The following is a 26,869-nucleotide window of genomic DNA, read 5'->3' as shown; positions in this document are numbered from 1 at the left end:
TCAACCGTAATCTCAAGGTGTCTCTCTGTTTTGATTGCAATGTGACATGCCTGTTTTCATTTTTGCATACTCCACAGACTATGCAATGCCTTTTTAGCACAGTTTTTAGCATATATTAAGCTAAATGGAATCCCCCCCCCCCCCCTTTTTTTTTTTTTTTTTTTTTTTTTTTTTTGCCACCACAGACACAGCAATCCACTATCTTCCTCCAGAGTGACGTACAGCAACTTTAACTGTTATTAATTTGCAACTGGGCAACACACTTGTGCAGTGGTTAGCACTGTTGCCTCACAGCAAGAGGGTTCCTTGTTCAGGAGCATGCATGTTCTTCCCATGTCAGCGTGGGTTTGCTCCGGTACTCTGGCTTCCTCCCACAGTCCAAAGACATGCAGGTTAATTGGTGACTCTAAATTGACCATAGGTGTGAATGTGAGTGTGAATGGTTGTCTGTCTCTACATGTCAGCCCTGCGATACTCTGGCGACCTGTCCAGGGTGTACCCTACCTCTTGCCCAATGTAAGCTAGGATAGACTCCAGCCACCCCGCAACCCTCAAGAGGATAAGCAGTTACGGAAAATGGATGGATGATTTGCAACTATTTTCTTTTGTTACTAGGGGGAACAAAACACAACAAACCCAGAAACAGTTGATTCTCCTGCTCAAGTAAGTTGAAAATAGTTTCACACAGTTAAGTATCATCTAAGGCACTGTTGCCCAACTATTTGACATGGTAGCCATGTTCTCAGTTGTATTGTAATGAACTAATATCATGTTCTTCAGATGTCTGTTTGAACGTTTCTATTTAATAAACTGAGGGGAAAAGATGATCAAAATAATTAAAAAAAAAAAAAAACAACGTATTTTTTAATGCGATGACCAATCAAAAAGCGCTGCCTATATTCTTTGTCTCTGTGTGAAGGGGCGTACGCTTCTCTGCCTGATGGCAATATGTGAAATATGTTAGGATTTCCTGGTGGTCGTATCATTGACGCACCAAAAACAGCTGCATCTGGGGCAGACAATTTTTCAGGTGATTTTCCACCCAACTGGGCAGCTTCAGGATGGAATAAATAAATTTGGTGGGTTGACAAATGTTCGGCCTGGTTTGTCATAGTGCAGACATTTATATTATTTTCAATATTCATTTTCTTTCTAGGCTAATATTGACTAACCTGGCAACATTGCTAGCTAGAAGGCTACTTAACAAGGCTGGCTAGTAAACCACCAGAGATGTGCAAGCCCAATTCTAGCTAGTCAGACCAGCTCATAGCACAGTCAGAATAGAATACAATAAGAATAAGAATACAGTTCAGTCTGTGGTAATATCCTACATATCTGTGAATTTGGGTACATTTCATGAACCTAAAAATGACCTCCATGTTGTGTCGTGCCATGTGGCGGACTGAGCTTCAGAGAGTTGTTGGATAAGAGCAGGTAGGTGGGTGGCGGGCAGGTGTCAAATCTGAGTTCTGGAATAAAAACAAGGACACATCACCAACAGTATGATAATAACATCCAAAACACAAGCTTTAGTCTCACTTTCTATGACAGGAGAAATACTTTCAAAATACAAATGTTTAAGAAGACAAAAACGGCCAAAATATAGTGTTACCTACAGTGCCATAGCCCCACCTAGGAAAAATCACGACTGCATTTTAGACACTGAAGAGTCCTGTTTAAGCCTGTAGAGCCCTATGATATGGAAATATATTTTCTTGATCAAACACTGTTTTAAAGACACATTTACATGTTCAACCTCAGGTTCATCCATCCACCAGTGCTTCAAGTGATAAAGGTGAGATATGTTCACGTGTTTAATATTTTTATTTTTTTAAATTTGAATATCTTGCTTTGACTAAGCAACTCTACTAAACAAAAATTTAAACGCAACACTTTTTCTCCTATTTTTCATAGGTTAAAATTAACTAAGACTTTTTATGAACTCAGTAGATACATTTCTCTCAAATTCTGGTTGTAAATCAATCAAATTCCTTGTTAGTGAGCACTTCTCTTTTTCCAAGATAATCCATCCACCTGACAGGTGTGGCATATCAAGATTCTGATTTAACACCATCATTACTACACAGGTGTGCCTCAGGATGGACACAATAGAGGCTACTCTAAAATGTGCAGTTTCACAAAACACAGAATCAAAACACAGTTTCACAAAACACAAAACCACATATGTCACAAGCTTTGAGGGAGCGTGCCATTGGCATGCTGACTGCAAGAATGTCCACCAGAGCTGTTGCTCGTCAATTGAATATTCATTTAACTACCATAAGCTGTCTACAATTTTGCTTCCCTTAATTTGGCAGTACATCCAACCAGCCTCACAATGCAGACCACATGTAACCACATCAGCCCAGGACCTCTACATCCAAAGTCTTAACCTGCAGAAATCTTGTCCTGACAGCAGTATGTCATCATAACTGACTTGTGCGGTTGTTTGGTTGGTTAGATGTACTTCCAAATTTAGGGAAATGACATTGGAGACATCTTATGATACTGAAATGAACATTAAGTTCCAAGGCAACATCTCTGGTTGACATTTGTGCAGTCAGCATGCCAACAGCACAACCTTTCAAAACTTGGCAGATCTGTGGCATTATGATGTGTGATCAAACTGCACATTTTAAAGGGGCCACTTTAAAATGTAAAAGGTCTTTGATCTTAAACTCAAACTTGTGAAAAATTGGAGCTAAAACAACAAAAGTGTTACCTTTAAATTTTTGTTCAGTATATTGAGACCATGTTTCAATTTTGTGAGAGACACATGCAACAAACTTCTTTTTTTTTTTCATAACCAATAAGTGAAGAGAAAGTTGGATCTTCAGGGCGAGTCCAGCAATTGGCAATCACCAACCAGAAAACAACGATGTGAACCTAGACCGGGGTCATACTCAGGTATTTCTAATACTTTCTAAACAATGGCAGCCTACCATAGGGTTATACTTTGTATGTACCTTTATGTACTTCTATAGAAAATGTCTGTTAATATCTTGGCCTCAGTAAATACTACTGCAAGCCCTAATGTTAGTAGCTGGCGATGTAGTTTTTATATGTTGATGACGAAGGCTCCATTGTGTCATCAAGCCATTATTTTAGGCCCACCCAAAAATCCTGAACACAGAAATGGTGAAAAACTATTTACCAGTCTAACTCCACAATGCAGTACTACACAGTTCTCCGTCTTTCCCCATTTTCAACAAGTATTTTCTAAAATGTATAATGTGTTAAGAAAGAAATGATTGATTTTTCTTTACCTTGATTTTAAATTAAAAACTTAAAGCATTAAATGCAACCAGGCACTGGTGCTGAGTAAATAAGAAATGAGGCTTTAACTGGATAATGTTTTAACCCAGACAATACACTTCGAGGGATTGTTACTCATGGTGTAATATTCTTTTTCTCCTCTTTTATATAACAAAACACCTGATTATGCATTTCTGCTTACGTTATACACTGGTTCCTGCTGAATGGTTCTTTGCTTTTACTCTGACAGAAGGCTTTATACTGTCTAATGTGAAAAACATCATGGGATTTGTCCAAAACAGACTACCAGACCAAGACAACAAGCTCCATCAGTTCCTCAAGTAAGTATTGAGTTTTTGGTATTCCATATTCTTTAGTATACGGACCTGGTCTCACTCTGTTGTGTTGAGCCAGTGTGTATTTTGTTCTTAAATTAGTCTTAAGCAAGTTGGACAGACATACTGACTTATTTTAAGCCTAAAAAGCGTAACATCTGGCTCTTTAGCTGCTTAATACCTCATGTTCATAAGCTAGTTGTTATTTTGGTGTGTCTGCCAGGTACCACAGTGATTTATTGGAGTGTTTTGGCTGAAATCAGCTGCTTGCTGTGTTTGAAAGGAAGTCCGATGAGGTTTGGCCAAAAAAGTGAAGTTTTAGGATGAAAAACTGAAACCAATGAGCGAAAGACGGTATGAAGCCCTGTAAAGCTGAGGGGAACCTTAAAGTCTGATGATAACTCTGTGTGGTGTCATCTCTTGACGACCCTTCTCACATGCAAGTCGACATTCAAACTAATTAATATGAAAATATTGATTACAGCTGTTTGACTAGGCTGGTCATACTGTAGATGTTTTTCTATTGTGACATGTTCTTTCAGTGTTTGTTTATTTTCAAAATTAATCAATGAACTCATGTTCAACCTCTTGTACAACAGGAAGAAAATTAACGACTTGGAGATCGAAAAGAGGGAACTGGTCGGTGTCTTTGGTAAAACTGGGGCTGGAAAGAGCTCTCTGATAAATGCCGTCATTGGAGAGAAGAATCTCTTGCCTATTGGGAGGGTCAAAGCATGTACCACAGTCCTGATTAAAGTGGAGGCTAACATGCTACACCAAAGATATGAGGCAGAAATTGAGTTCATCACAAAAGAGGTGAAATTAGTTGAATATACTGTGTTTATGTTCACTTGAAGCAAATTAAAAAGTTATGATGTAGCTGCAAAAATATAGTTGCTGATTACATCACATGATGTTTAATTAAAATGACATAAATGAATTCATTTTTAGGAGTGGAAAGATGAATCGTGGTCCTTGTTAAATTTCCTTGGGGATAATGCCGATCAGGAAGATGAACAGGAAGATGAACAGGAAGGTGATCAAGAAGATGATGAGGATCAGGACACTGTTGACAAGCTGTCAGCGCTGTATGGAGAAGAATGGAGAGACAAAACCCCTGAAAACCTGATGGAAAACAAGTATTTCAAAGAAATTCCTGAATTTCTTCTATCCAAGAGAAAGCTTCTGACAGCTGAATCAGTGAGTAAGACAAAATAAATGTGTGTGTGTGTGTGTGTGTGTGTGTGTGTGTGTGTGTGTGTGAAAAGGTTTAGTTTGGAGGTACAGTAATTCAACAAATGTAAAAGTAAGAAGAGTGTGTAAAAAAAGTTAAAGGAATGGCTTGTATTTTGAAGTGCATTTGAAATCACTTTGGCTGTGATTGTGACCTTGCCATAAAAATTGGGTCACGAAGTGTGTTTTTGGATGAATTTTGATATTTTTGAATTTCATCCATATCCACTGTATTTTGACTGTGTGCTTTTTCTGTTGCCCTGGCCTTGTTAACTACAAGATTTGTACCATAGACTTCCATTATAACCACATTTTTTGACCTCCCATGTAAAACAAAGTGAAAAAAGATTCCCTGTAATTTCCCATTTCTCTGCAGCAAACTTGTTTTTGTAAAGTTTTGTAAAAATAAAGTCAATCACAAAATTGCCCCATTTTCGCATCACCCCACCCTGCCCAGCCAAATACTGACCTCTGGTGGCCATATAAGAAACTTGCATGGCTGCAGACCAGTTCAAAAAACATCTTCTTGACAACTAAAATGGTTTTGATGTGTAGTTAGTGATAAGCTCTGTCAGTCAGAATGGTTGAAATGGAAAAATATTTTCCAGGTGTGTGTCAGTGTGTAATCTACTCACAGACACTGAAATCCTTATGGGAAAATATGCAATTTTGGAAACTCATAAAAAGCCGTAAAACCAGTATTTTTTATTCCTTGGCCATGGCAGGATAAAAATCAGGATTTTCATCAGGTTTTGCATTCATTTTGAAGGTTAGGCCTCAAATTTTATGGTTTTACTCATATTTAGCTGATTTTTTTGTAATTTCATATAGTTTCCCACTGAGGAACAGCCATGCCTCTGTCACAAACAGTGACGCCCCCAAAAAAGGCACATTTGTTCTGATATGGATGGTAAGGACTGCTACCTGCATGTTCATGACAAACTAAGATTGTGTGTGTGTGTGTGGGTGCGTGTGTGTGTGCGGGTGCGTGTGTGTGTGTTTGTATGTAATTGGGTTGCAAATCTGTACCCCCTCCATTTTTTTTTACACGTGCACACGTGCACATGTATGCGTACACACACACACACACACACACACACACACACACACACACACACACACACACACACCACTTTCCCTTTTCAATTCAATTATTTGTTCTGTTGTTTGACATCTGTTTTGATGGATGTAATAAATGCTATTATTTTTGCAATTTGGTGAGTGGTGTCCGAGGTGATAGAATGGGGCAATTTTGTAATTCTCTTTGTTTTACAAAATTTCATGAAGTTTGCTGCAGAGAAATGGGAAATTACAGGGAAAATCTTTTTTCACTTTGTTTTACATGGGAGGTCAAAAATGTGGTTATAATGTAAATCTATGGTACAAATCTTGTAATTAACAAGGCCAACGTAACTTTTTGTTCAATCTCACATTATGCAAAAAGTAATAATACACCAAAATCAATCTTCTCAAATATTATCATGATGGGTAAGCCGGTGATACTGATATTAAACAAAGTCTTTTGGTTTTTTGGAATATTAACTTGACTATAGTGTATTTTTCAATAGTTAGTGGTATATGATCAAAAATGGCATCTGAAGGGTTAATTATTAATGTGATTCATTAAATCATGATATAAATCAATTAAGAACCCCTTCATGAAGAAAAAGAAAAAGTTTGGAAAAATATAGGGGGGGTTGGCATGGACGTGAAAGAGTCTTATTAATAATTCCACTAACACAAACAAAATGAGCAGATGCAATGCTGAAAAATCCCAAAATTTTGCTCGACATGTGCTGTGTTGTTATTTACGTGAACACAACACAGGCTCCACTACATTTACTGTGTGCACAGTGCCATGCTGCAGGTTCGGGCAGAGCTGCCGCTGCTGATAAAAAATCATCATCAGCGGTCATATTTCAGCAGTGACGGTGCGCTGCTGCTAGTTGCATATAGGGGAAACACTGTGGCTCAATGGATTTGTTCTGTTTTTGAATACACAATATTCTTCCAAATCTGGTTCTTCTTATACTTTTTGTTTTGTGTCATGTGCTGTCATGTTGTGTCATATGCATGCATAGTTGTGCTGTCATTTTGTCTCAACTCCTGTTTATCTGTTGTTGTTGTTGTTGCTGTTGTTGTTGTTGTTGTTGTTGTGCTGTGTTAGAAGTATTGTCATGTTTTTATTCTGTCTTGTATTGTCATGTTTTACTCTGTCATATATATTGTCATATTTTACTCTGTCATATGTATTGTCATGTTTTTGTTTTGCTTTTTGTCTGTCTGCCCAGGGACTACAGATGTGAATTAGCTGATAGCTAAATCTGGTGCAATTTTGCTGATTGTGTGATGTCCCTGTCAAATAAACAATAAACTAAAACTAAACTAAACTAAACTAAAGTTAGTGTATTTTTAATATTCAGAATTTCGCTTCGACAAGCTCTCTCTTTTTTTGACCATACACCTGTTTGGATCCCTGGGCTCTATCAAAATCTGGCTGTTAAAATTTAAAGGTTCTGCAATTGAGAAAGTTGGGGAAGGTTTTTTAGAGAGAGCAACAATTAGCATTGAAGAAATGATCAATACTGGTCAAACTTGCATACAGAACAATTAAAAAAAATTCATGTTTATTACTATTAATGTAACTAATTTAATCTTTTTTTCCTTGTTCCTTTCAATGACAGTGTTTCTCAATTGCTCTCCTTTTTATCTTATCCTCTTCTAATTCTTCTATATAATTTGTAAAGCACCTTGAAGTTTGAGTTTGTGCATACAAATGAAATCACCTTATGTTGCCTTAATCTGATTGTATTGTTGATTGCAGGCTAAAGAGCTATCTGCAAAATTAGTCAAATACACAAGGAGTGAATCAAACGATGGAGAAGGAAAAGAAGTAAAGAAGTGGTATTGGCCCCTGGTGAAGTGTGTGACTGTGAGGGTGCCTAACAATGATCTTCTCCAGCATGTCACACTTGTGGATCTTCCTGGAAATGGGGACCGTAACAAGAGCAGAGACAAGATGTGGAAAGGGGTAATTTGTTCACATGTAATGCTGTTTATTGTGTCTTACTCTGTTATCTGGAAACTTAACAGTGCTTTTTACAAAGCACAGATAATTGATTATTCATTATTGACTTGTTATTTTGTCCCTTCAGGTTGTTGGAAGTTGCTCTACTGTGTGGATTGTGACTGAAATGAAACGAGCAGCAGCAGAGCGTGAAGCCTGGGACATCCTGAAAAGTGCCAGTAGCCTCATCGGAAATGGTGGCGAGTGTCAGCGCATCCACTTCATCTGCACCATGTCTGATGATATTGGAGATACGGATGATCGGTAAGTGATTTAAGGTGCCAAAAGTAAAAAGCTATATATAGGTTTGGGCTTTTTGTTGTTGTTGTTATGCATCTCCTTGTAGTCAAGGACAATTTGTATCTTGTGGTTGTTTTGTGTCTCTATGTAGTTGTTTTGCATCCCTCTGTGGTCTGGAAACTGCCTCCAAAACAAGCAAAATTGCAAAACTGCACCCCCATAACATTCCCTATGATCATATTATGTTTACATGAAAAAAGATTTTAACCAGAGCGGTCGTGTGCATGTAAACACACTTACTGAGCACAGCTGACTTCCAGGTTTTGGTAACAAAAATCATCATTGCAGGATACTCTATTGTGCTGTTTTTGTATTTTCGTGTTTTTTTTTATATTTGCAGAAAATGTAGCTTAGTGTTCTCAAATAAGAAATTAGTTTCTCCATTTCTTTGTCTTTGCAGTCTAAGAAACCAACATAACACTGTATTTTTCAAGCCCTGAAGCTTCCTAAAATTTCCAAGGAAGAAACTGATATCTAACTATAAATTATTTGGAATTTATAGAAACTATGTAATATACCATTTGGTGTGAATATAGGGAAATTGAGACACTGTTCAACTGAATCACTTCCAGTTAATTAGTCAATTGAATTCATTGTGTAACCTAGACAGTCTTTTAGTCCGTGCATGGTAGGTCAGCTGAATATGAAAACACTTGATATTTGTTTGGTGTTTTAATGGAGTTGAAACTTCTCAAACACTTCCTTTTCCCCCCAAAACCGTGAGTCCAATCATTAACGTATGGATACAAACAGAGAGAGGAGATTCTCCCAAACTTGTAGATGTCTTCTTTATGTTTGCAGTGTCAAAAATGTGATCATGGTCGCAGGTTAGAAAATTGGCACCCCCAGCTCTTTTCAAGAAATTTCTCTTCTCAGTTTACATAGTGAAGTGAATGAGAGTGAATAAGAGTGAATGAGAAAAAAAGGCTCTCTCGTTATTTGGAAGCTTAGTGAGCCAAATGTGTAAGTGTTAAGTGTGATTTCATTGTCACATTTCTGTGACCATCACAAATATCCCTACATTTTGATTTAAAAAAAATCTAAAGAAGATCTTCCAACTCCTCCACACTCTAGCGATGATGTCACCACTCTAGCTCTGTCCCATAGACACCCATTATAAAATCTGAAATGTCTGAAAAACAACATGAAATGTAAACTGCGATTTCTTAAAAACTATACCAGATTTCAAAATGCTAATTTGGTCCAATAAAGTCCAGAGTCTCATGAGCCATTTAAACTTTGAATCATTTTTCGACATACAAGTATGGCAATTTGCTGTGGCTTTTAAAGAGGAGTGATTTTAAGTTGATTTACTGACAATCTCCAATCACTTTGAATGGGAAATTCTACAAATTTTTTTGCAAATTTCATTAAAAAAAAAAAAGCTGGGCAAATCGCTGGGAGAAGTCATAGCACACAATTACCAAATTTTCCGCATGTTTTGATCTATTTTTTTGCATATGTGTTGGCAACGCTGTTGGACGAGTAGTTAACTTGGCTTAGAATGAGTTCTTTCGAGGAAATTCCTTAAGAAATCAGCTACTTGTAAACTCAACACAATTAACTAAACTAAAACAGCAGTCTCTAAACTTTGTCTTTTTCCCTAAAATTTTTACCAAAACATTTTGTAGAAAATCACAGACTTTGTTACCTTTTCATATGAATGGTAGAGTTGTTGGTAAAAAGGTGTTTTATCCTGAGATGAGTGAAGACCACTCTCCAAGTTGGAATTTCAGGCTAAATTTCTCCAAATACTGTATGAGGTGTCACTTCAAAAAAATATTTTCTTTCAGTTCAAGAGATGCTGTTCGTGCTCTCATATTTCAAAACAACATGCAAGCCAAGGAAGAAGTGAACAAAGAGTTCAGAAAACTCAAGGAGTTTAAGGTGAGTTGAATAGACTAACAGAAAATGTAACACAACAATTTTCTACAACTGCAAGCCTGTTGTGAAATCAAACCCTTTTTTTCAGAAACATTTCAGTGATGAATGTTTCAAAGTCTTCACAGTGAGCTCCAAAGAGTTTCTGAAGCAAAAACGTCTGACGCCAGAGGAAACTGGTAGGTGACGTCTCATACTGTATATGAGCACTCTGTGGATAATAGAAAATGTACAACAGCTCCAACACATGTTTTGTTTTAGTTTACTTTCACCACTTTAACTAAAACAAAAATAACTAATTGAATTTTGACATTTGAATTTAAGTATGTAAGATGTAATCTGATTTTTTTTTCACAGAAATACCCAAACTTCAGGAATTTCTGCAAGAGCTCAATGACTGTCACTCAGAGACATTAAACTATGTGTCAGGAGCTCATGGGATCCTCTCTCTGATTCAAGGGGCCAGAAGTAGAGCAGGGGTAAGATCAAGTCATGCTGAGTGTCCATACAGTGCTTTTTTTCTGAGTGGCAGCGTCTCTATTCAGTTGTTCCCAATGAGGAGAGAAAGTAAAGGTGCTGTACCCAGCATCCTTTGCGGAGCTCTCTGACTTTTTTGTGCGGCCAATCCAAGCGCCTCTACTTAAAACATCTCTGAACATTTCAGAAAGGCGCTGGTGCCGTGGTACTGTCGCTCCCTGTCAGGCAACCAATCATATTTTAGATGGGGCAGGACTCTTCACCTTGGTAACCAAGAAAATGGTGGAGAAGCTTGTTCTGGCCGTGTCCATCTATCCCGAGAAACAATCACAACAAAGACAGTACAGAATTTGTGGAGGCAGGGGCCTGTTTCATAAAGTGTACTACAAAAAGTGAGGATTTGTCCTGAACCTGAATGAACTAAGCCTGTGAGAAAGTCCATTGTAAAGTCATCATACATTGTGTTCTTGGTTTTCAGGCTCATTACAATGAATCACTGGGCATTCTTTGGTCAGGAAATTACAGCTCAAAGACACTACAACTCTCACTGGGAGTCTACCTACCAAAATGAGCTATCGTCCCTGATGCTCTCTGGAATGGTTTTATTTTTCAATATATTTATTACTTCATTGTGATAATTATGAGATATATATATTTGTATTTCATTAGGCCTCCATATTTAAAATGATTAATTTTATTAAAAATGTGTTAGATAAACTACACCAATTACCAGTCATTGTTTTCCAGTCGGGTCAGTGTTACAGGAACTGTGGTTATTAATCAACAGCTCAGGCTTAGCCTGACAGTTAGCAGGCCCTGGTCCAGGTTATTTTCCTTGCACAAGTTGTCATAGTAACTAAGCTTGAACTACACTGCCTGGCCAAAAAAAAAGTCACCACCAAAAAAAAAGGTCATACACCCTAATATTTCGTTGGACCGCCTTTAGCTTTGATTACAGCACGCATTCGCTGTGGCATTGTTTCGATAAGCTTCTGCAATGTCACAAGATTTATTTCCATCCAGTGTTGCATTAATTTTTCACCAAGATCTTGCATTGATGATGGTAGAGTCTGACCACTGCGCAAAGCCTTCTCCAGCACATCCCAAAGATTCTCAATGGGGTTAAGGTCTGGACTCTGTGGTGGCCAATCCATGTGTGATCCCTGAACCAGTCTTTCACAATTTGAGCCCGATGAATCCTGGCATTGTCATCTTGGAATATGCCCGTGTCATCAGGGAAGAAAAAATCCATTGATGGAATAACCTGGTCATTCAGTATATTCAGGTAGTCAGCTGACCTCATCCTTTGAGCACATACTGTTGCTGAACCTAGACCTGACCAACTGCAGCAACCCCAGATCATAACACTGCCCCCACAGGCTTGTACAGTAGGCACTAGGCATGATGGGTGCATCACTTCATCTGCCTCTCTTCTTACCCTGATGCGCCCATCACTCTGGAACAGGGTAAATCTGGACTCATCAGACCACATGACCTTCTTCCATTGCTCCAGAGTCCAATCTTTATGCTCCCTAGCAAATTGAAGCCTTTTTTTCCGGTTAGCCTCACTGATTAGTGGTTTTCTTAAGGCTACACAGCTGTTCAGTCCCAATCCCTTGAGTTCCCTTCGCATTGTGCGTGTGGAAATGCTCTTACTTTCACTATTAAACATAGCCCTGAGTTCTACTGTTGTTTTTCTTCGATTTGATCTCACCAAACGTTTAAGTGATCGCCGATCACGATCATTGAGGATTTTTTTCCGGCCACATTTCTTCCTCGAAGACGATGGGTCCCCACTATCCTTCCAGTTTTTAATAATGCGTTGGACAGTTCTTACCCCAATTTTAGTAATTTCTGCAATCTCCTTAGATGTTTTCTCTGCTTGATGCATGCCAATGATTTGACCCTTCTCAAACAGACTAACATCTTTTCCACGACCACGGGATGTGTCTTTCGACATGGTTGTTTAGGAAATGAGAAGCAACTCATTGCACCAGTTGGGGTTAAATAAGTTGTTGCCAGCTGAAAGATAATCGCCCATGCAGTAATTATCCAATAGGAGGCTCGTACCTATTTGCTTAGTTAAATCCAGGTGGCGACTTTTTTTTTTTGGCCAGGCAGTGTATGTTGAATTTGATTTATGGAACTGAATAAATACAGTTCGGGGACCTCAGAATTGCATCTCTGCTTTTTGCAGAAGATGTGGTTCTGTTTGCTTCACCGTGACCTCCAGCATGCACTGGGGTGGTTTGCAGCTGAGTGTGAAGCAGTTGGGATGAGAGTCAGCACCTCCAAGTCTGAGGCCTTGGTTTTCTGCCGAAAACTGGTGAATTGCTCCCGGGAGCTCCGAGGGAGTTCAAGTATCTCAGGGTCTTGTTCACGAGTCAGGGTAGAATGGAGCGTGAGATGGATCGGTGGTTTAGTGCGGCTTCTGCAGTGATGTGGGCACTGTGCCGGTCTGTCGTGGTGAAGATAGAGCTGAGCCAGAAGGCGAAGCTTTCGACTTACTGGTCCATCTACGTCCCAACCCTCACCTATGGTCATGAGCTCTGGGTAGTGACCGAAAGAATGAGATTGCGGACACAAGTGACGGAAATGAGATTCCTCCGTGGGGTGGCTGGGCTCAACCATAGAGATAGGGTAAGGAGCTCAGACATTCGGAGGGAGCTCGGAGAAGAGCCGTTGCTACTTTGCGTCGAAAGGGGTCAGTTGACATGGTTCGGGCATCTGCCTCCTGGGCGCCTCCCGCTGGAAGTGTCCCGGGCACGTCCCACTGGTAGGAGGCCCCGGGGTAGACCCAGAACATACTGGAGGGATTACATACCTAGTCTGGCCTGGGAACGCCTTGGCGTCCCCCAGGAGGAGTTGGAAAGCGTTGCTGGGGAGAGGGACATCTGGGGTGCTTTGCTTGGCCTGCTGCCCCCGCGACCCGGCCGCAGATAAGGGGATGTAAATGGATGGGTGGATGAATGGAACTGAATAAATTGAAAATGAGTCAGACTAACCGAAACCAGCATGGCTTATTTGGTAAACTTGTTTTAATGGAATGGGCCCTTGATCAGCTGGGCACTGAATTTTGCTGGTGGGCGCTGTGTTTTATTAACATACACGTTTTAAGCTTGTTGTAAGCTGTGAAGTCAGTCCACGTGCTGGGAACACTTATTTGATGAAGCGCTCCCCAGCAGCCTGCAAACACTTTTCTGACAGAGAAAAACACTTTATGGACACACACCCTGATAAAATGTCTTTCATTGTCTTTGTGATTGACAGGAAATAATATTTAAATAAGTCAGCTGATGCTGCAATACTGTGCACCGAAACTGTAAAATTAATTGTGAATGTAATAATTCTAAATTACTCCGAGCATGTTTTCCTACATTGTGTTCTGTTAAAAATAAACTTTTTATATTGGTGCATATTGGACAGCATATAAGCCAATACCGATATATCTATGATAGGCTACTATTGGCAGATAAAATCATTCCGGCTCTAGTAATTAAAGGGTGGCCAATTACTCTACACAAACAGAATTTCATGAATAAATAAAGAATCAATATTGTCCTCAAAGAAAAGAAATCAGGTAGCAGTATAGTTTCACTACTTTAAATACTGAATGTGTTGTATTTGATTTCAGGCTGACAGAAACACAGATGTGTGCAGAGAGCTGGAAGAAAAGATGAAGCAGGAACTTAAAAAAATTAGACAGCCCATGCAGAAGACTTATGACACCTTTGAAAGATACCTCACTGAGGGGGTTGCAAAATCCAAAAGTTCCTGGGAAAGACTCTTGAAGTCGGTCTTACATCCTGTACGTATTTGAATCATAATCACATCAACACAACTGATTTTGGATCACATGTGTTATATCTTTAACATGATTCTGTTGTTTAATTATTTATTGTTTCAGAGAATGAAGGGTGTTGCTCTTCAGAAGATACTGAAGTGTGTAGTTCAGAATGGCGGCACTCACAAACCAAAGAACAAAAAACTAATAAACCTCAATATGAAGTTAACTTCATGCCTGACTGACAGCATTGATGAGGAATTCAAGAAGACCTTCCCGTAAGAAATGACCTCATGAAAACATAGTTGGCTATTCTTTACAATCTATGGAGACTCTGAAATTCTGCATCATACAGTTGTACAGATTATGTAATATAATGCATTAATACAAATTATATTATCAAAACACAAACTTGTCAACACTTCCTGTATGAAACATTTCAAACTGTTAACATGTTTCAGAAATGAAGCAAAATGTGGACCATTCAACGGGATCATCAACTCGTTTTCACTTGAAACAGAGAGGCTGATGAGAGAGAGGCAAGAGTACAAAGATGTCGAACTGCAACTGATATTTCTCAAGACAGAGGTAAAAGTTGACGATGGTGCCGTCTTATTCATTATTCCAACATTAAGCTGTTTGTCCAGGTCGGGGTGATGAAAGGTCAGTTATAACTGTAACACACAATGCAGGTTTCAACGCTAAGGTTTTTTTTCACTTGCCCGGTCGGGCAAGTTGGTCAGAGATCTACTTGCCCGAAGTCAGTTTTTACTTGCCCTATAAAAATTGTTTAATTTAAGCAGCTATCAAATAACAAAGACTGCAGTTATTTTTATGTTATGTAATCTTTATTCACACTGTATTTATTAATTAAAACAACATATCATGTATTGTAGCTTAATTCCTACACAAAAATGACAGTGTCAGGGCTTAAAGTGAAAAATTTGTCAATCGTTCTCCGTCTATAATTTTGCGTCCTACTTGAGCCATGCCCACCTCTATTTATTTTTCACCCCTCTCTCCAGTTCTGCTGTATTAACACCGGGTTTAATATATTTTGCTTCCATCTCTCTGCCCTGCTCTATTCTACTTCAACGCTACTTAGCTCTCTCTCTACTCTACCAGTAGACTACCACATCCACCTGTTGCACAAAACGCACACAGCAGTGTTTCCCCTAGGATGGAGTTGTAGCAGTGGAGGTGAAGCACACGCATGAAAAATCTTTTTCACATGCGTGAAACTTTTTTGTATGCTTGCAAAGCACAGCCTGCTGGGATGTTTCTATGTATCTACTGGCACCAGAAGGGCTCTTTAGGACTAAGTACATACAGTGCATGTGTGCACAGTATGAGCAGGTGAAATGTCTGTCTAGCTTACATATGAGGTGTCTCAAGATTTAGGAACATACAATTTTATTGAATATAATAAAAGTAAAAAGTCACATGACATGCTGCTGTTTTGTGCTATGACCTATTTAAGTGTTGGAAGTTGTTATTTACGTGACAACACCTGAACGCAACACAAGCTCAGCACCAGTGCTGTGCTGCGCTGCTGTGCGAGCAGCTGTTTATCTGTGTGTAACAGCAGTTTGTTGATGGTTATTTACACAGTGTCCATAACAATAACTTTGTCAGCTGACAAACTGCACCGGGCTCGGGGTCAGGTTTGGTCAGGAAAATGCGGCCCGAGCCGCTCTAGCATGCTCACCTGTGTGTGGCGGAACTCCGCCATGCGCAATACAGAGAGCAGAGGAGAACTGTTATCGCGTGACCATGTAGAGACAGAAATGACACAATGACATAACACCATAAATAGTATATTGTTATGTTATTATATTAAGCGTCCGTCACGCAAAATAATATTAATGGGGGCTGTGGGCAGGACATTGTTACACAGCGTGTGCCTGTGATTTCAGGCAGAGAGACAGCTGCATCAGAGCACATTTTAAAATACATTTATTTTATCAATTAGTTATTAATTTTTACTATTTTTAGCAACCTGCCCTATCGGGCAAGTGGGTTGTTCGTTTACATGCCCGACCTTGAGTTTTACTTGCCCTGGGCAATCAGGCAATCCTTATTGTTGAGCCCTGCAATGTTACTTTTAATTCCTTTCCTGTATTAACAAATGAAATGAAATGAAAGGCACGTATGTAATGATGCTGTTTAATAGTCACCATCCTGTATAATGTCTCCTGACCTACATAATGATGTGATCATTCAATGACTTGTTTTTGCATTTTGTGTGGACCCCTGGGAGAGTAGTTGTTACTGTGGTAACAACTAATGGGGATCCTGAATAAAGAATAAAGAATCTGTATAATTTGTGGTCTCTCTAAGGAAGAAAAAATGAAGACAAAACTCAACAAAATCATCCGGAAGCAAAAGAAAACCATCTACAAGAGTCTGATGGAGACAATCAAGGACAACATGCAAGAATGCTATGAAAGTAAGATAGTAGACCATGACATATACAACCTGACACAATATTACTACATATCTACATTTAATATGATTGTGCTGAAAAATGTAATTGATGTAATTTAATTGTTTTATTTTAGAAGCAGCAGAAATTAGAGGAGGAGGCTCGCTGAAAAACATGAGGAGCACTATTGAGAACCATGTACGAGATTCAAAGGACATCATGTTTCAGAGGGCGAAAAATGTTATGTTGGAGCAGCTGGAAAACTTGATGGTTTGTCACATTTTATAATACCTCATATAATTAATCAAACATGTGCTGTACATCTTTATCTTTGTCCACAATTGTCATCTTTTACATGAAGGCTTGTTCAATATTCAAGTTAAAAGTCTGAAAGCTGCTTTTGCTACTAAAACACTACAGGGACTTTCACAAACATTCAACTATTGTTATTTATCTGAGACAGAAACATACAAAAGATTATGTAGTTAATATAGCTGCATTTGTATTTGTATTTGTATTTGCATTTGCATTTGTGGTGCCTCCTGGTGGTCATTTTGAATAGAACTTTCAGGGTATGTTTCAGGTACTTAAGTTGACATATTCTACAAGTTTTATGATGATCAGCCCAAGTGTTCTTGAGGTTAGGTCTATTTACGTACGTACTGAGCTACGCCCCTTTTGAAGTTCACTGGTCAGTATCTTCTAAACAATCAGATATCAGAAGATTTTGATAACTCTTGATGAACTTGGTCTGATGATGATCCACAGAAAATTTGGTACAAATCAGACCCATGGTTTAGGAGGAGATGTCAAAAATGTGTTTTTCTGGTACCCCCCTTGGAGCAATTTCAAAATAAATTTACTCACTGGCTTCAACATTATTATTTAACATATCCTGCAAGTTTTGTAATGATTGGACTAAAAGCAATTTCGATTTATAGCCTGATTCATGTTATGTCACGCCCATTTTTTTTTTGCATTTGTGTGCCCCCTAGTGTTTGATTTAAATTCAACTTTCAGGTTATGTTACTGGAACCTCTTTAGGCAATTCCTGCAAGTTTTGTGTTGACTGGCTCATTGGTTATGGAGTTAAGTCTACACTGCTCAAAAGAATTAAGGGATCACTTAAATCACACGTCAGATCTTGATGAATGAATTATACAAGTTGAAAATCTTTGCTGATGTACACTGTATAATTTGTTGAGAACAAAATGACATAACAGTCAATGGAAAACAAAATCGTCAACCCTTGCATGCATGCCTGTATGGACTCCTGACAACGTCTAGGCATGCTCCTGATGAGCTGGCAAATGGTGTTCTTGGACATCTCTTCCCAGACCTGGATCAAGGCATCACTGAGCTCCTTGACAGTCTGTGGTGGTAGTTGGTGGTGTCAGATGCATGGATACATAACATCCCATAGGTGCTCCATTGGATTTATGTCAATGGCATCAGTGCCTTCGTCATCCAGGAACTGTCTAAACACTCTGGCCACATGAGGCCAGGCACTGTGCTGCACCAGGAGGAACCCAGGGCCCAATGCACCAGCGAGAAATTTGACAATCGCTCTGAGGATTTCATCCTGGTACCTGGCTGTGACATGGAAGTTTGTGTGACCCTCCTAAAATATGCCTCCCCAGACCATCACTGACCCAACACCCATCCGGTCATGCTGGATGATATTACAGGCACCATTACGTTCACTACTGCGTCTCCAGACTCTTTCACACCTGTCACATGTGCTCAGTGCTAACCTACTTTCATCTGTGAAACGAACGGGGCCCCAATGGCGGACCTGACAACTCTGGTGTTCTCTGGCGAATAGCAGTTGTGTTGCACAGTGCTGGGCTGTAAACACAGGTCCCACTAGAGGATGTCAGGCCCTCATGCCACCCTCATGGAGTCTGTTTCTGACAGTGTGGTAAAAAAACATGCACACCAGTAGCCTGCTGGAGGTCATTTTGTAGGGCTCTGGCAGTGTTCCTCCTGTTCCTCCTCACACAAAGGAGCAGATACCGGTCCTGCTGCTGGCTTGATGCCCTTCTGCGGCCCTGTCCAGCTCTCCTTGTGTGATGGCCAGTCTCCTGATATCTCCTCCATGTTCTTGCGACTGTGCTGGGAGACACAGCAAACCTTCTTGTTACCGCACATGTGGATGTGCCATCCTGGAGGAGCTGGACCACTTGTGCAACCCGATTGGGCTGCAGGTACCGCCTCATGCTACCAGTAGTGATAAGGACACTAGCAGAACACAAAACTAGAGAAGAATCAGTCAGGAAGGATAAAGAGAGAGCAACTGTCTGTGGCCACCGCATGTAAAACCATTCCCTTTTTGGAGGTCGTCTTGCTTTTGCACCTGTTGTCAGGTGCAATATTTGCACCAGAGAAGGTGAAACTAATTCACAATCACTTGTGCTTCCTAAATGGACAGATTGATATCCCTGAAGTTTAACTGACTTTGTGTTATACTGTGACCATTAAGTGTTAGCTTAATTTTTTTTGAGCAGTGTATTTTTGTGCTGAGTCATGTCCCCTATAAGGTTCATTGTGTCATTATCTTCAAAACACCATGAGATATCAAGAAGCTTTTGGAGAACTTTTGACAGGCTTGGTCTAGCGATCATTCATAGAAAATGTGGTACAAATTGGACCAACAGGTTTACAAGGAGATGTCAAAAAATGTGTTTTTCAAAAAATTCAAAATGACTAAAAATCTTACCTGCTGACTCTAATAGGGTTTGAGGATTTTTTTTAGGACACACTGAGCTGGACTTGTGAATCGCATTTCAAGCCAATCCCACTTACGATGTATGAGTAACAACTATTGAAGTTAACCTTTAATTACAGTGCCCCCATCAGGCTGCTTGGAGTTATATTTCTTAGGCAGCAATTGCACACAACGTCCAATCATTGGAGAAAATTTAAGTGGTCTACGATGCACCATCTCACAGAAATTTGCAACAACAAAAAAATATTCTTAAGAAAAATCATAATAATAATAACATGATACAGAAACAATAAGGTTTTAGCCCTTTGAGTTTAAACCCCCCATTAGCCAATATGCCCAGTCTGAGCTGCTCTCTGAACACACATCTAAACAGTTCATTCATGTTAGATTTAGTTCATCTTGAACACAATATTTGGCTGTGTGAGTGAAGAGTGATGAGGAATTTGTTAATTTAGGTGCTGATCCTGAGGGAAGTGGAGAACACAATGCAGGAATCAATCGAGCTGTCACTCAATACAGATGGTGACTCAGTCCCAGGTAAATGGACAATGCGCTCTCATCCCAACTTGTCAAATACCTCCGTTTTGTCAGTGGATCAAAACGTCAAAATATGACGTGCTAGGTAGCCTCCTGTGTCGGTTTTGGACGTTCACAGACAGCGTCTTATTTGACCCTTATTACTTACATTATGTCTTTTTAAAATACATTTCCATTTTCTCAGGAAAATGTACAGCTCATGTCTCCTCATAACATGCGTACAGTCTTTTTCAAAATAAACTTAATAGTTAAACACCTCGCTTTTGGTTTATTTCCTTAGGTTTAGGCAAAAAAAGTCCCTGGTTAGGTTTAGACAACAAAAGCATGTAGTTAGGTTTAGAAAAAACATGATGGTTTGGCCTCAAATAAGTATAGTTCTTCCTCATGTAGGGTCGCATCACATGAAATACATCATGTGACATATGTCACTGCTCTTGCATGCTATGTATACCTGCAACTATGTTTTTAATAACTCCACTGAGTTTTGGTTTCACACGGACAGTGAACTACCAGGGGTCCGTTTCACAAAGCAGGTTTAGTGAAAACTCTGAAATGAAGGAAACTCTGGGTTTTCCGTTTCAGAAAGAGAGGTAACTAAAGCTTGGTGTCAGTTACTATGGCAACTGACTCTGTGAACCTAACCTGGTCGGGAGCAGGTTTTCTTCAATGAACCTTGAGTTTCTAGCTGTCTCCTCCCTCTTACGCCACACACGCAGTGTGATTCATTCATTCATTCATTCGTTTAGCGTCGTGCAGGTTTCAGTGAGTTTGATCATCTGTCCTCAAGGTAAAGTTGGATCCTAAAGTGTGTTCTAATTCTAAATCTACTTTTTTCGACCATGGCATGTCCGTTCTTTGAGGACCCTGTGGACGAAGAGGTAGTGTTACTGAGGAGGAAGTTAGGCATTTGTCTGGAGATTATTCACAGGCCCAGAATTGACGTATTATCATTTCCAGAACATTTTCTTTTTTAACGGTACCATTTCACATCACAGTCCATCATTTATATCCATAACTTCATCCGCGTGACATAACCAATGTCACCAACCGTGGACATGCACTTTCATCTACCCAGATTCTTTGTGTTGCTCTTCGTTTTTTTGCAAACGGGAGTTTTCTGTGTAATATCTTTACTGTTTAAAATCACAATCACGACCACCCAGAGCAGTCAAATAAACGGAAAGCCCTTCAGTGGTAGCTGGGAATACATAAGGATGACATTATACAGTTGCACATGAATTCCACTGAATTAACCTCTGGCGATGTTTTTATATTTCATCTTGAGCTGCTTCCATGTTCCTTTTTCACCGGAATTCACCGCAGCTCTTTATACTGCGGCAGTTGCCAGCAGCATCAGAAATTGCCGCCGCCCAGTGCGTATCATACCTTAACAAAAGGTGCCTCTATATGTCTGTATCTGTCGCCGAAGTCACTGACAAAGTGGTGGTATTTGACGAGTTGGGAGTGAGAACAGACTGAAATGGAACATTTAAATTGAAAATATTTAATTGAAATGAATAAGTCACCACAGGTCCAATCATTTAATAATTGATAGTGCACTGGTGAACAATATGTTGTTTTTTATTTTTGTAGATGTTTCAGATGAGCTCCAGATGGTGAAGAAGTACTGTGATGAACTGAAGGAAAACTCAGTTGAAGAACCACCACTATATATGAGGTAAAACTGTTGTTAAAACGTCCACATAATTCTTTGACTATGAACTGTTCTGAATAATGCTAACAATGCTTTTAATTATACTAGTGCTGATCCACCTGTCCCAGCAACCCATTCATGACGTGTGCATAGGTAAGTTTTAGTGAAACTGATGATCAAAGTCGATGATGGGAGAGATGATATGACAGCCCTGCTGTAATTCATTACTGTTCAATGTCACAACTTCACTGTTTGTTTCTCTGGTGGACGTTTCAGGTTTGCTCAGTGGAGAGAATCAGCAGATGCCTGATCACCCACTGAAGGTCCCTGTGGGCACACCGATCCCTCAGAGACATGACACCTCTGGATTTGATCTCAACCATTTTTGTCAAGTTATTGTATCTGTAGGAGGAATAGCCTTCTACACTCCTCCAGAACCTTCTAAGTAAATGGACAGAGTGAGTGGGCCATTCTGAGGGTCAAATGTTTACGCCTCTGCCCCCAGCCTCACCTCATTCTTGAGGAACTCTTTCACCGTCATCCTGGCATCAAGAGTGGTAAAGGTGTGAATTGGAAACCCTCCAGATCATAGCTGCTGACTTTTAAGTTCACCACATGCTCTCCCCTTTTTGTCATCTCTATGGGAACCACACCAGCTATATCTAATTCACAACCTGGTGAAGAGGAGAAACAGATGTGGGGGTCGTAAATTCAGTATGCATTCCTGAGCAGAAACCAAGTTTCTCTTGTAACCAAATGGAAATGTCGCTTGAAAGTAAAACTATACATTTTATCCATGTTCTAACATTGTAACTGTGCATAATCCTTTTTGTTAGTTGAATGATTTTTTTCCACTCTTGTAGGTCATAGTATGAGTGAGTTATAGTTTCATGTGTTTAATCCCTCATTTTACATGGAGTCATACTGCCATCTTGTGACGATAGTTAAGAAGGGTTCCCGTAAGGAATCCCATATTTTGAGTTGAAATATATTTGGATTGATTAATCAACTTGTCTTTATTAATATGTGCTTTCTCATTTAGTATGTTGATACAATTGCAGACTAGTTTGTAGTGTTGGTGCACGAAACATTTATACTTGTGTTCCGCTGATATATGCTTTATAATAATCATATTGAATTTAATTTGATGTTGAGCCGATTTTGACCATAATGGGAAGAGTATGTGTCTATCACGCCTAACGTGTTAAAGTGGGTTAGGGTTAGGATCGAATTTATTTTAAACTTTTAAGTTTTAAGTCTGTCCTGAGTTTTCTTTCTTTTTGTCTGTGCCTTCAGTAACATTATAACCTGAAGCGACGAAGCCAGCCGATTGCAACATTTTTATATGCATTGATAATAACTGATAATTATATCGATTGTTTTCAACCTTATTATAAGCGAGTAGCCACAGCTAAATAGATAAGCTACTGCAACTCCATCAAAGGTTCACCCCAAAAGCTGCCAGAGCTGCAAAATACCTGAATTCGCTCTAGCAGCGCCACTGGTGAAATATTTGTGGCAGCGAAAACAGCTCAAGTCGCTCGTGACGTCAAATTCTGAACATTCCATTATGCTTCTTAATTTAAATGAGCCGCAAAGCAGGTTACGGGCTGGAGCACAGAAATGTAACTTTGTGCATTTGCCTGAGTACAGAAACTTTCACGTTTGGACAATGAAAACAGAATAAAGTCTAAATAGGTCTGACATTAAACATTAAACACACACAGCCTGTGTTGCGTTCAGGCGTTGTCACGTAAATAACAAATTCCAGTACTTGAATACACCGTAGCACAACACAGCAGCGTGTCAAGTGGGCCAAACCCGAACTGAATATGAGCATATTTAATTTGTTATTCCCCCCAAAGCTGTAAACCTAGGGGAAACACTGTAAGTGGTTTGGGTTCGAGTGCCTACAGTGCGATTAGTGAAACTGGTGGTAAGGAGAGCAAATTAATTGCACTCCCGCTAATAACAAGCGTTCCAGAACACAAAGAAATTGTATAAGCACGTGCGCTTGTCCACACTTGTGTATCGATTCAACATGGAAGAAGACACTCTTGTAATTTGTGCTGCTGTGTGGTACCTACGTGGATGTAGCCGCCGTTGGCTCTGGGTTCACGATATCCTGCGGGGCCGTGAACAGCACAGGGAATATCATCGGCTGGTGCGGGAGCTGTGGCTGGATGGGAAGAGGTTCCAGCGCTACTTCAGGCTGAACATAGATCAGTTTGACAGCTTGCTGCTTGTTTTGAAGTAGGAACGAATGTGTGGTAGGAACTAAAAGCTTCCAAGGATGTTCTCTGGGTTCCACACAAGTGATGGACATCTACATTCCGACTGGTTGCTGGTCATTTGCAGTTCAAACGCGTCATAGCTAATTTGCATAAAGTTAACCAGTCTTCAACTTTCATTTGCAGCTCACTCCGCCAAACCGCCACTGCCCATCGCTTTTGCAGCTCAAAGCGCCTCTAGTCGTCACGTCCATTGAAAATGAATTAGACATGTCGCCTTTGCAGCTCTAGCAGCTTTTGGTGTGAACGTACAGTAAGAGAACCAACGTTTGAGCGCCCAACCGCTCCTCCACCACTGTGTTCCAGCCGATTTCATTCTGCTGGGAAGTCCGGGAGCTGCAAAGTGACAATCCGGTGTCCTTAGAGAAACATCAGCCGGAGCCAACTCTGCTCAAAGTAGCCACTATCGCCAAACTAAATAACTGACAAAAGTGTTACCTCTTGTTTTAATCCATTTATACATACTGTTTATTTTGTGTTATTTCATATCATCCTCATTTACTACTCATTTACTCAGTTGTTAAACATTTAGCCCTAAATAAATCTTCATTTCTCGCCAAGTCCTTGTCTGTGGATATTTCTTTTGAGCAGGAACTAAGATCACTGTATAGAGAATTCATAACTCAGATACTGAGATTGAATCATTATTGATAAGTGTACTGTTTTTCTTTAACATTCACATGCCATCAGGTGGCAGTAATATTAATTGCTCAACAGGCTCAATAAAGATGAGTTTCTTTCTTAAGATTAATGGTAATGGCAGGTAGGCTGTGTGTTATGCTAATATATGTTAGCAAAGTACCTCTGACCGATGCAAGAAAAAAAGAACATGGGGACACAAAAACACTGTAAATAGTAGGGGTGGGAATCTCTAGGCACCACACGATTTGATTCAATTCAGATTCTGAGGGCAATGATTTCGATTATGAAACAATTCTCGATTCTAAAATGAGCCAATATGAAAATTTACACTAGATACTGAAAAACATTTTTGTAATAAAGCTGGGAATACATATCCAGTGCATACAAACTGTATTACTTACTGTGGTTGAGATGACTTCACTCCACCTGTCTCCTCTGGTCCATCCTCCTCATCCACAAATCTCAACGTGACTCTCATGTCCCTCGTCGACCTCCTCGACTTTTCTCCTCCAGTATTTACAAAACTATAACTGACTATCTATAAACTATAAAAACACGAACTATTGTAAAAAAAAAAAAAAAAAAAAAAAAAAAAAAAAATGACGAACGATGGCAAAACTACGAACTATGGTGAAAACACGACGAAAACACGGTATAAAAAAACTCAAAAGCTCTCGAAAAACCACAAATACTATTATTTACAACACTAAATATTATTTACAAAGAAAACGCCACCCAAACTCACCAAAACTCCGCTAAAACACCGCTAAATCACGCCAAATCACGCCAACTTGTTCTCTCCTCGTCAGTTGTCACTCTCCTCCTGCTGTGCTCACTTCCCTCCCCTCCTCCACAGGTAATGACGTCACTACCGTAATGTCCGCTTCTCAGAATCCGTTGGAATAACGTCGATAGAGTGAATGGTCGAGGAGTTACGGTAATTAGAAAAATATAAAAATAAAATTTATATCGATTATGAGTTTTCCAAATCGATGCTCGCATCGTTCAAGACAGAATCCCGATGAATCTAAAAATCGATTTTTTTCCCCCCACCCCTAATAATCATGATGTTAACTATTATGAAGAAGGCAAAACGACACAAAGTGAAGCTTCCGATCTCAACAAAAAAGGGAGAAATAGGATGAAAACACTATCAGTCAACATAGCTCCTGCACTGCTGGGTATGTGTCCCAGTAAGTAACATCTATCTATGTACTGAATACAGACCATACCGACCTCACCTGTGCACTGTGCCCAGGAACGTCCTGAAAGATGAAAATACCAAAACTAAGACTGAATGATACTAATACTGACCAGACTGCATCATGAGATCTTAAACTGTCATTTACTCCCCTGTGTGTCTTGTTGAGTCAAGCCAGTTTCACTGTGAATATCTTTCCATTTTTATCATGAATCAGACTCAGTCCAGAAAATTCCAATAATTTAAGAATTTATTCTGGTCATAGAAAACATGACAATTTGCCATTTAAAAAAAAAGAAATCAAAAGAGAGCATACAGCAATGTTACACACCATCAACACACTGAATAATACTGACGCAGACGTATAAAGCCAGTGTGGAATCGCAGAGAACAAGTGGGTGTACCAGTTCCTGAACATGAGGTTAGATGATATAAATAGATATAAATAAATATTATTTTATTCAGAGTCTGACCCTTCTTCTTGACGTGGGCAGTGGACATTAAGGGAAAACTTAAGGGAATCTGGCATACATTTTAAATGGTCTTAATAATTTTGTTTTATTCAGAGGAAACTCCACACTGAGTGTCTGCTGTGCATCTCCTGTTATATGAAGCTACGTTAGTGTAACAGCGTGCCCGTGTGTAAACATTTATTTATTTTAATGTGGCACTGATTTAATCCAAATGTTAAACAGACTGAAATGTCTCAGGTTACTGTAAACTCAGCAGCATTTAATAAAGAAACAGCACAAACAGGTACTCAAAGCCCTTCAACAAAACCTTCTGATTTATGAATTATACTCACTTAAATACTTTTTTTAAAATGTAAACTACATTATGTGACTGTCAGCATGAAACTGATGTTTGTAAATTCACTTACAGCTATAAGCACTAGATGTTAATGAACACATGAATATATGCATGCTAAAATGTCACAGATAGCAAAGGCATAGCTCTTAGGCACAGATAAAAATGGTGACTCACTTCACTTGAACTCTGACCTTCTTCTAGCTTGTATTTAAGTACAAATGCTTGTTTTTTTCTTTAAAATGTCAAATG

The 26,869-nt window shown here is 39.4% G+C and overlaps 1 protein-coding gene across 4 annotated transcripts in view; it reads left to right on the top strand.

Annotated features, from left to right (window-relative positions):
- LOC117268683 (nuclear GTPase SLIP-GC-like) overlaps positions 1-24,527 on the top strand; it is a 33,512-nt gene extending 8,985 nt beyond the window's left edge. For 3 of the 4 annotated variants that reach the window (XM_078161028.1, XM_078161029.1, XM_078161030.1), the window contains exons 4-23: positions 616-663; positions 1,762-1,795; positions 2,815-2,907; positions 3,506-3,596; positions 4,190-4,406; positions 4,542-4,790; positions 7,648-7,854; positions 7,979-8,154; positions 9,984-10,077; positions 10,163-10,250; positions 10,429-10,550; positions 14,183-14,356; positions 14,456-14,610; positions 14,794-14,920; positions 16,673-16,781; positions 16,894-17,027; positions 19,941-20,022; positions 21,616-21,700; positions 21,785-21,829; positions 21,953-24,527. In XM_078161028.1, the coding sequence (XP_078017154.1) occupies positions 616-663; positions 1,762-1,795; positions 2,815-2,907; positions 3,506-3,596; positions 4,190-4,406; positions 4,542-4,790; positions 7,648-7,854; positions 7,979-8,154; positions 9,984-10,077; positions 10,163-10,250; positions 10,429-10,550; positions 14,183-14,356; positions 14,456-14,610; positions 14,794-14,920; positions 16,673-16,781; positions 16,894-17,027; positions 19,941-20,022; positions 21,616-21,700; positions 21,785-21,818 (2,319 nt within the window). In that variant the 3' untranslated portion in view covers positions 21,819-21,829; positions 21,953-24,527. The remainder of the gene's footprint in view (positions 1-615; positions 664-1,761; positions 1,796-2,814; positions 2,908-3,505; positions 3,597-4,189; positions 4,407-4,541; positions 4,791-7,647; positions 7,855-7,978; positions 8,155-9,983; positions 10,078-10,162; positions 10,251-10,428; positions 10,551-14,182; positions 14,357-14,455; positions 14,611-14,793; positions 14,921-16,672; positions 16,782-16,893; positions 17,028-19,940; positions 20,023-21,615; positions 21,701-21,784; positions 21,830-21,952) is intronic. The other variant, XM_078161031.1, reaches the window with a different exon arrangement.
- The last annotated feature ends 2,342 nt before the right edge of the window (positions 24,528-26,869 follow it).

This window comes from Epinephelus lanceolatus, chromosome 18 (assembly GCF_041903045.1).
Source record: "Epinephelus lanceolatus isolate andai-2023 chromosome 18, ASM4190304v1, whole genome shotgun sequence".
NCBI classification, from domain to species: domain Eukaryota; kingdom Metazoa; phylum Chordata; class Actinopteri; order Perciformes; family Serranidae; genus Epinephelus; species Epinephelus lanceolatus.
This window is presented reverse-complemented; position numbering and strand designations above follow the sequence as displayed.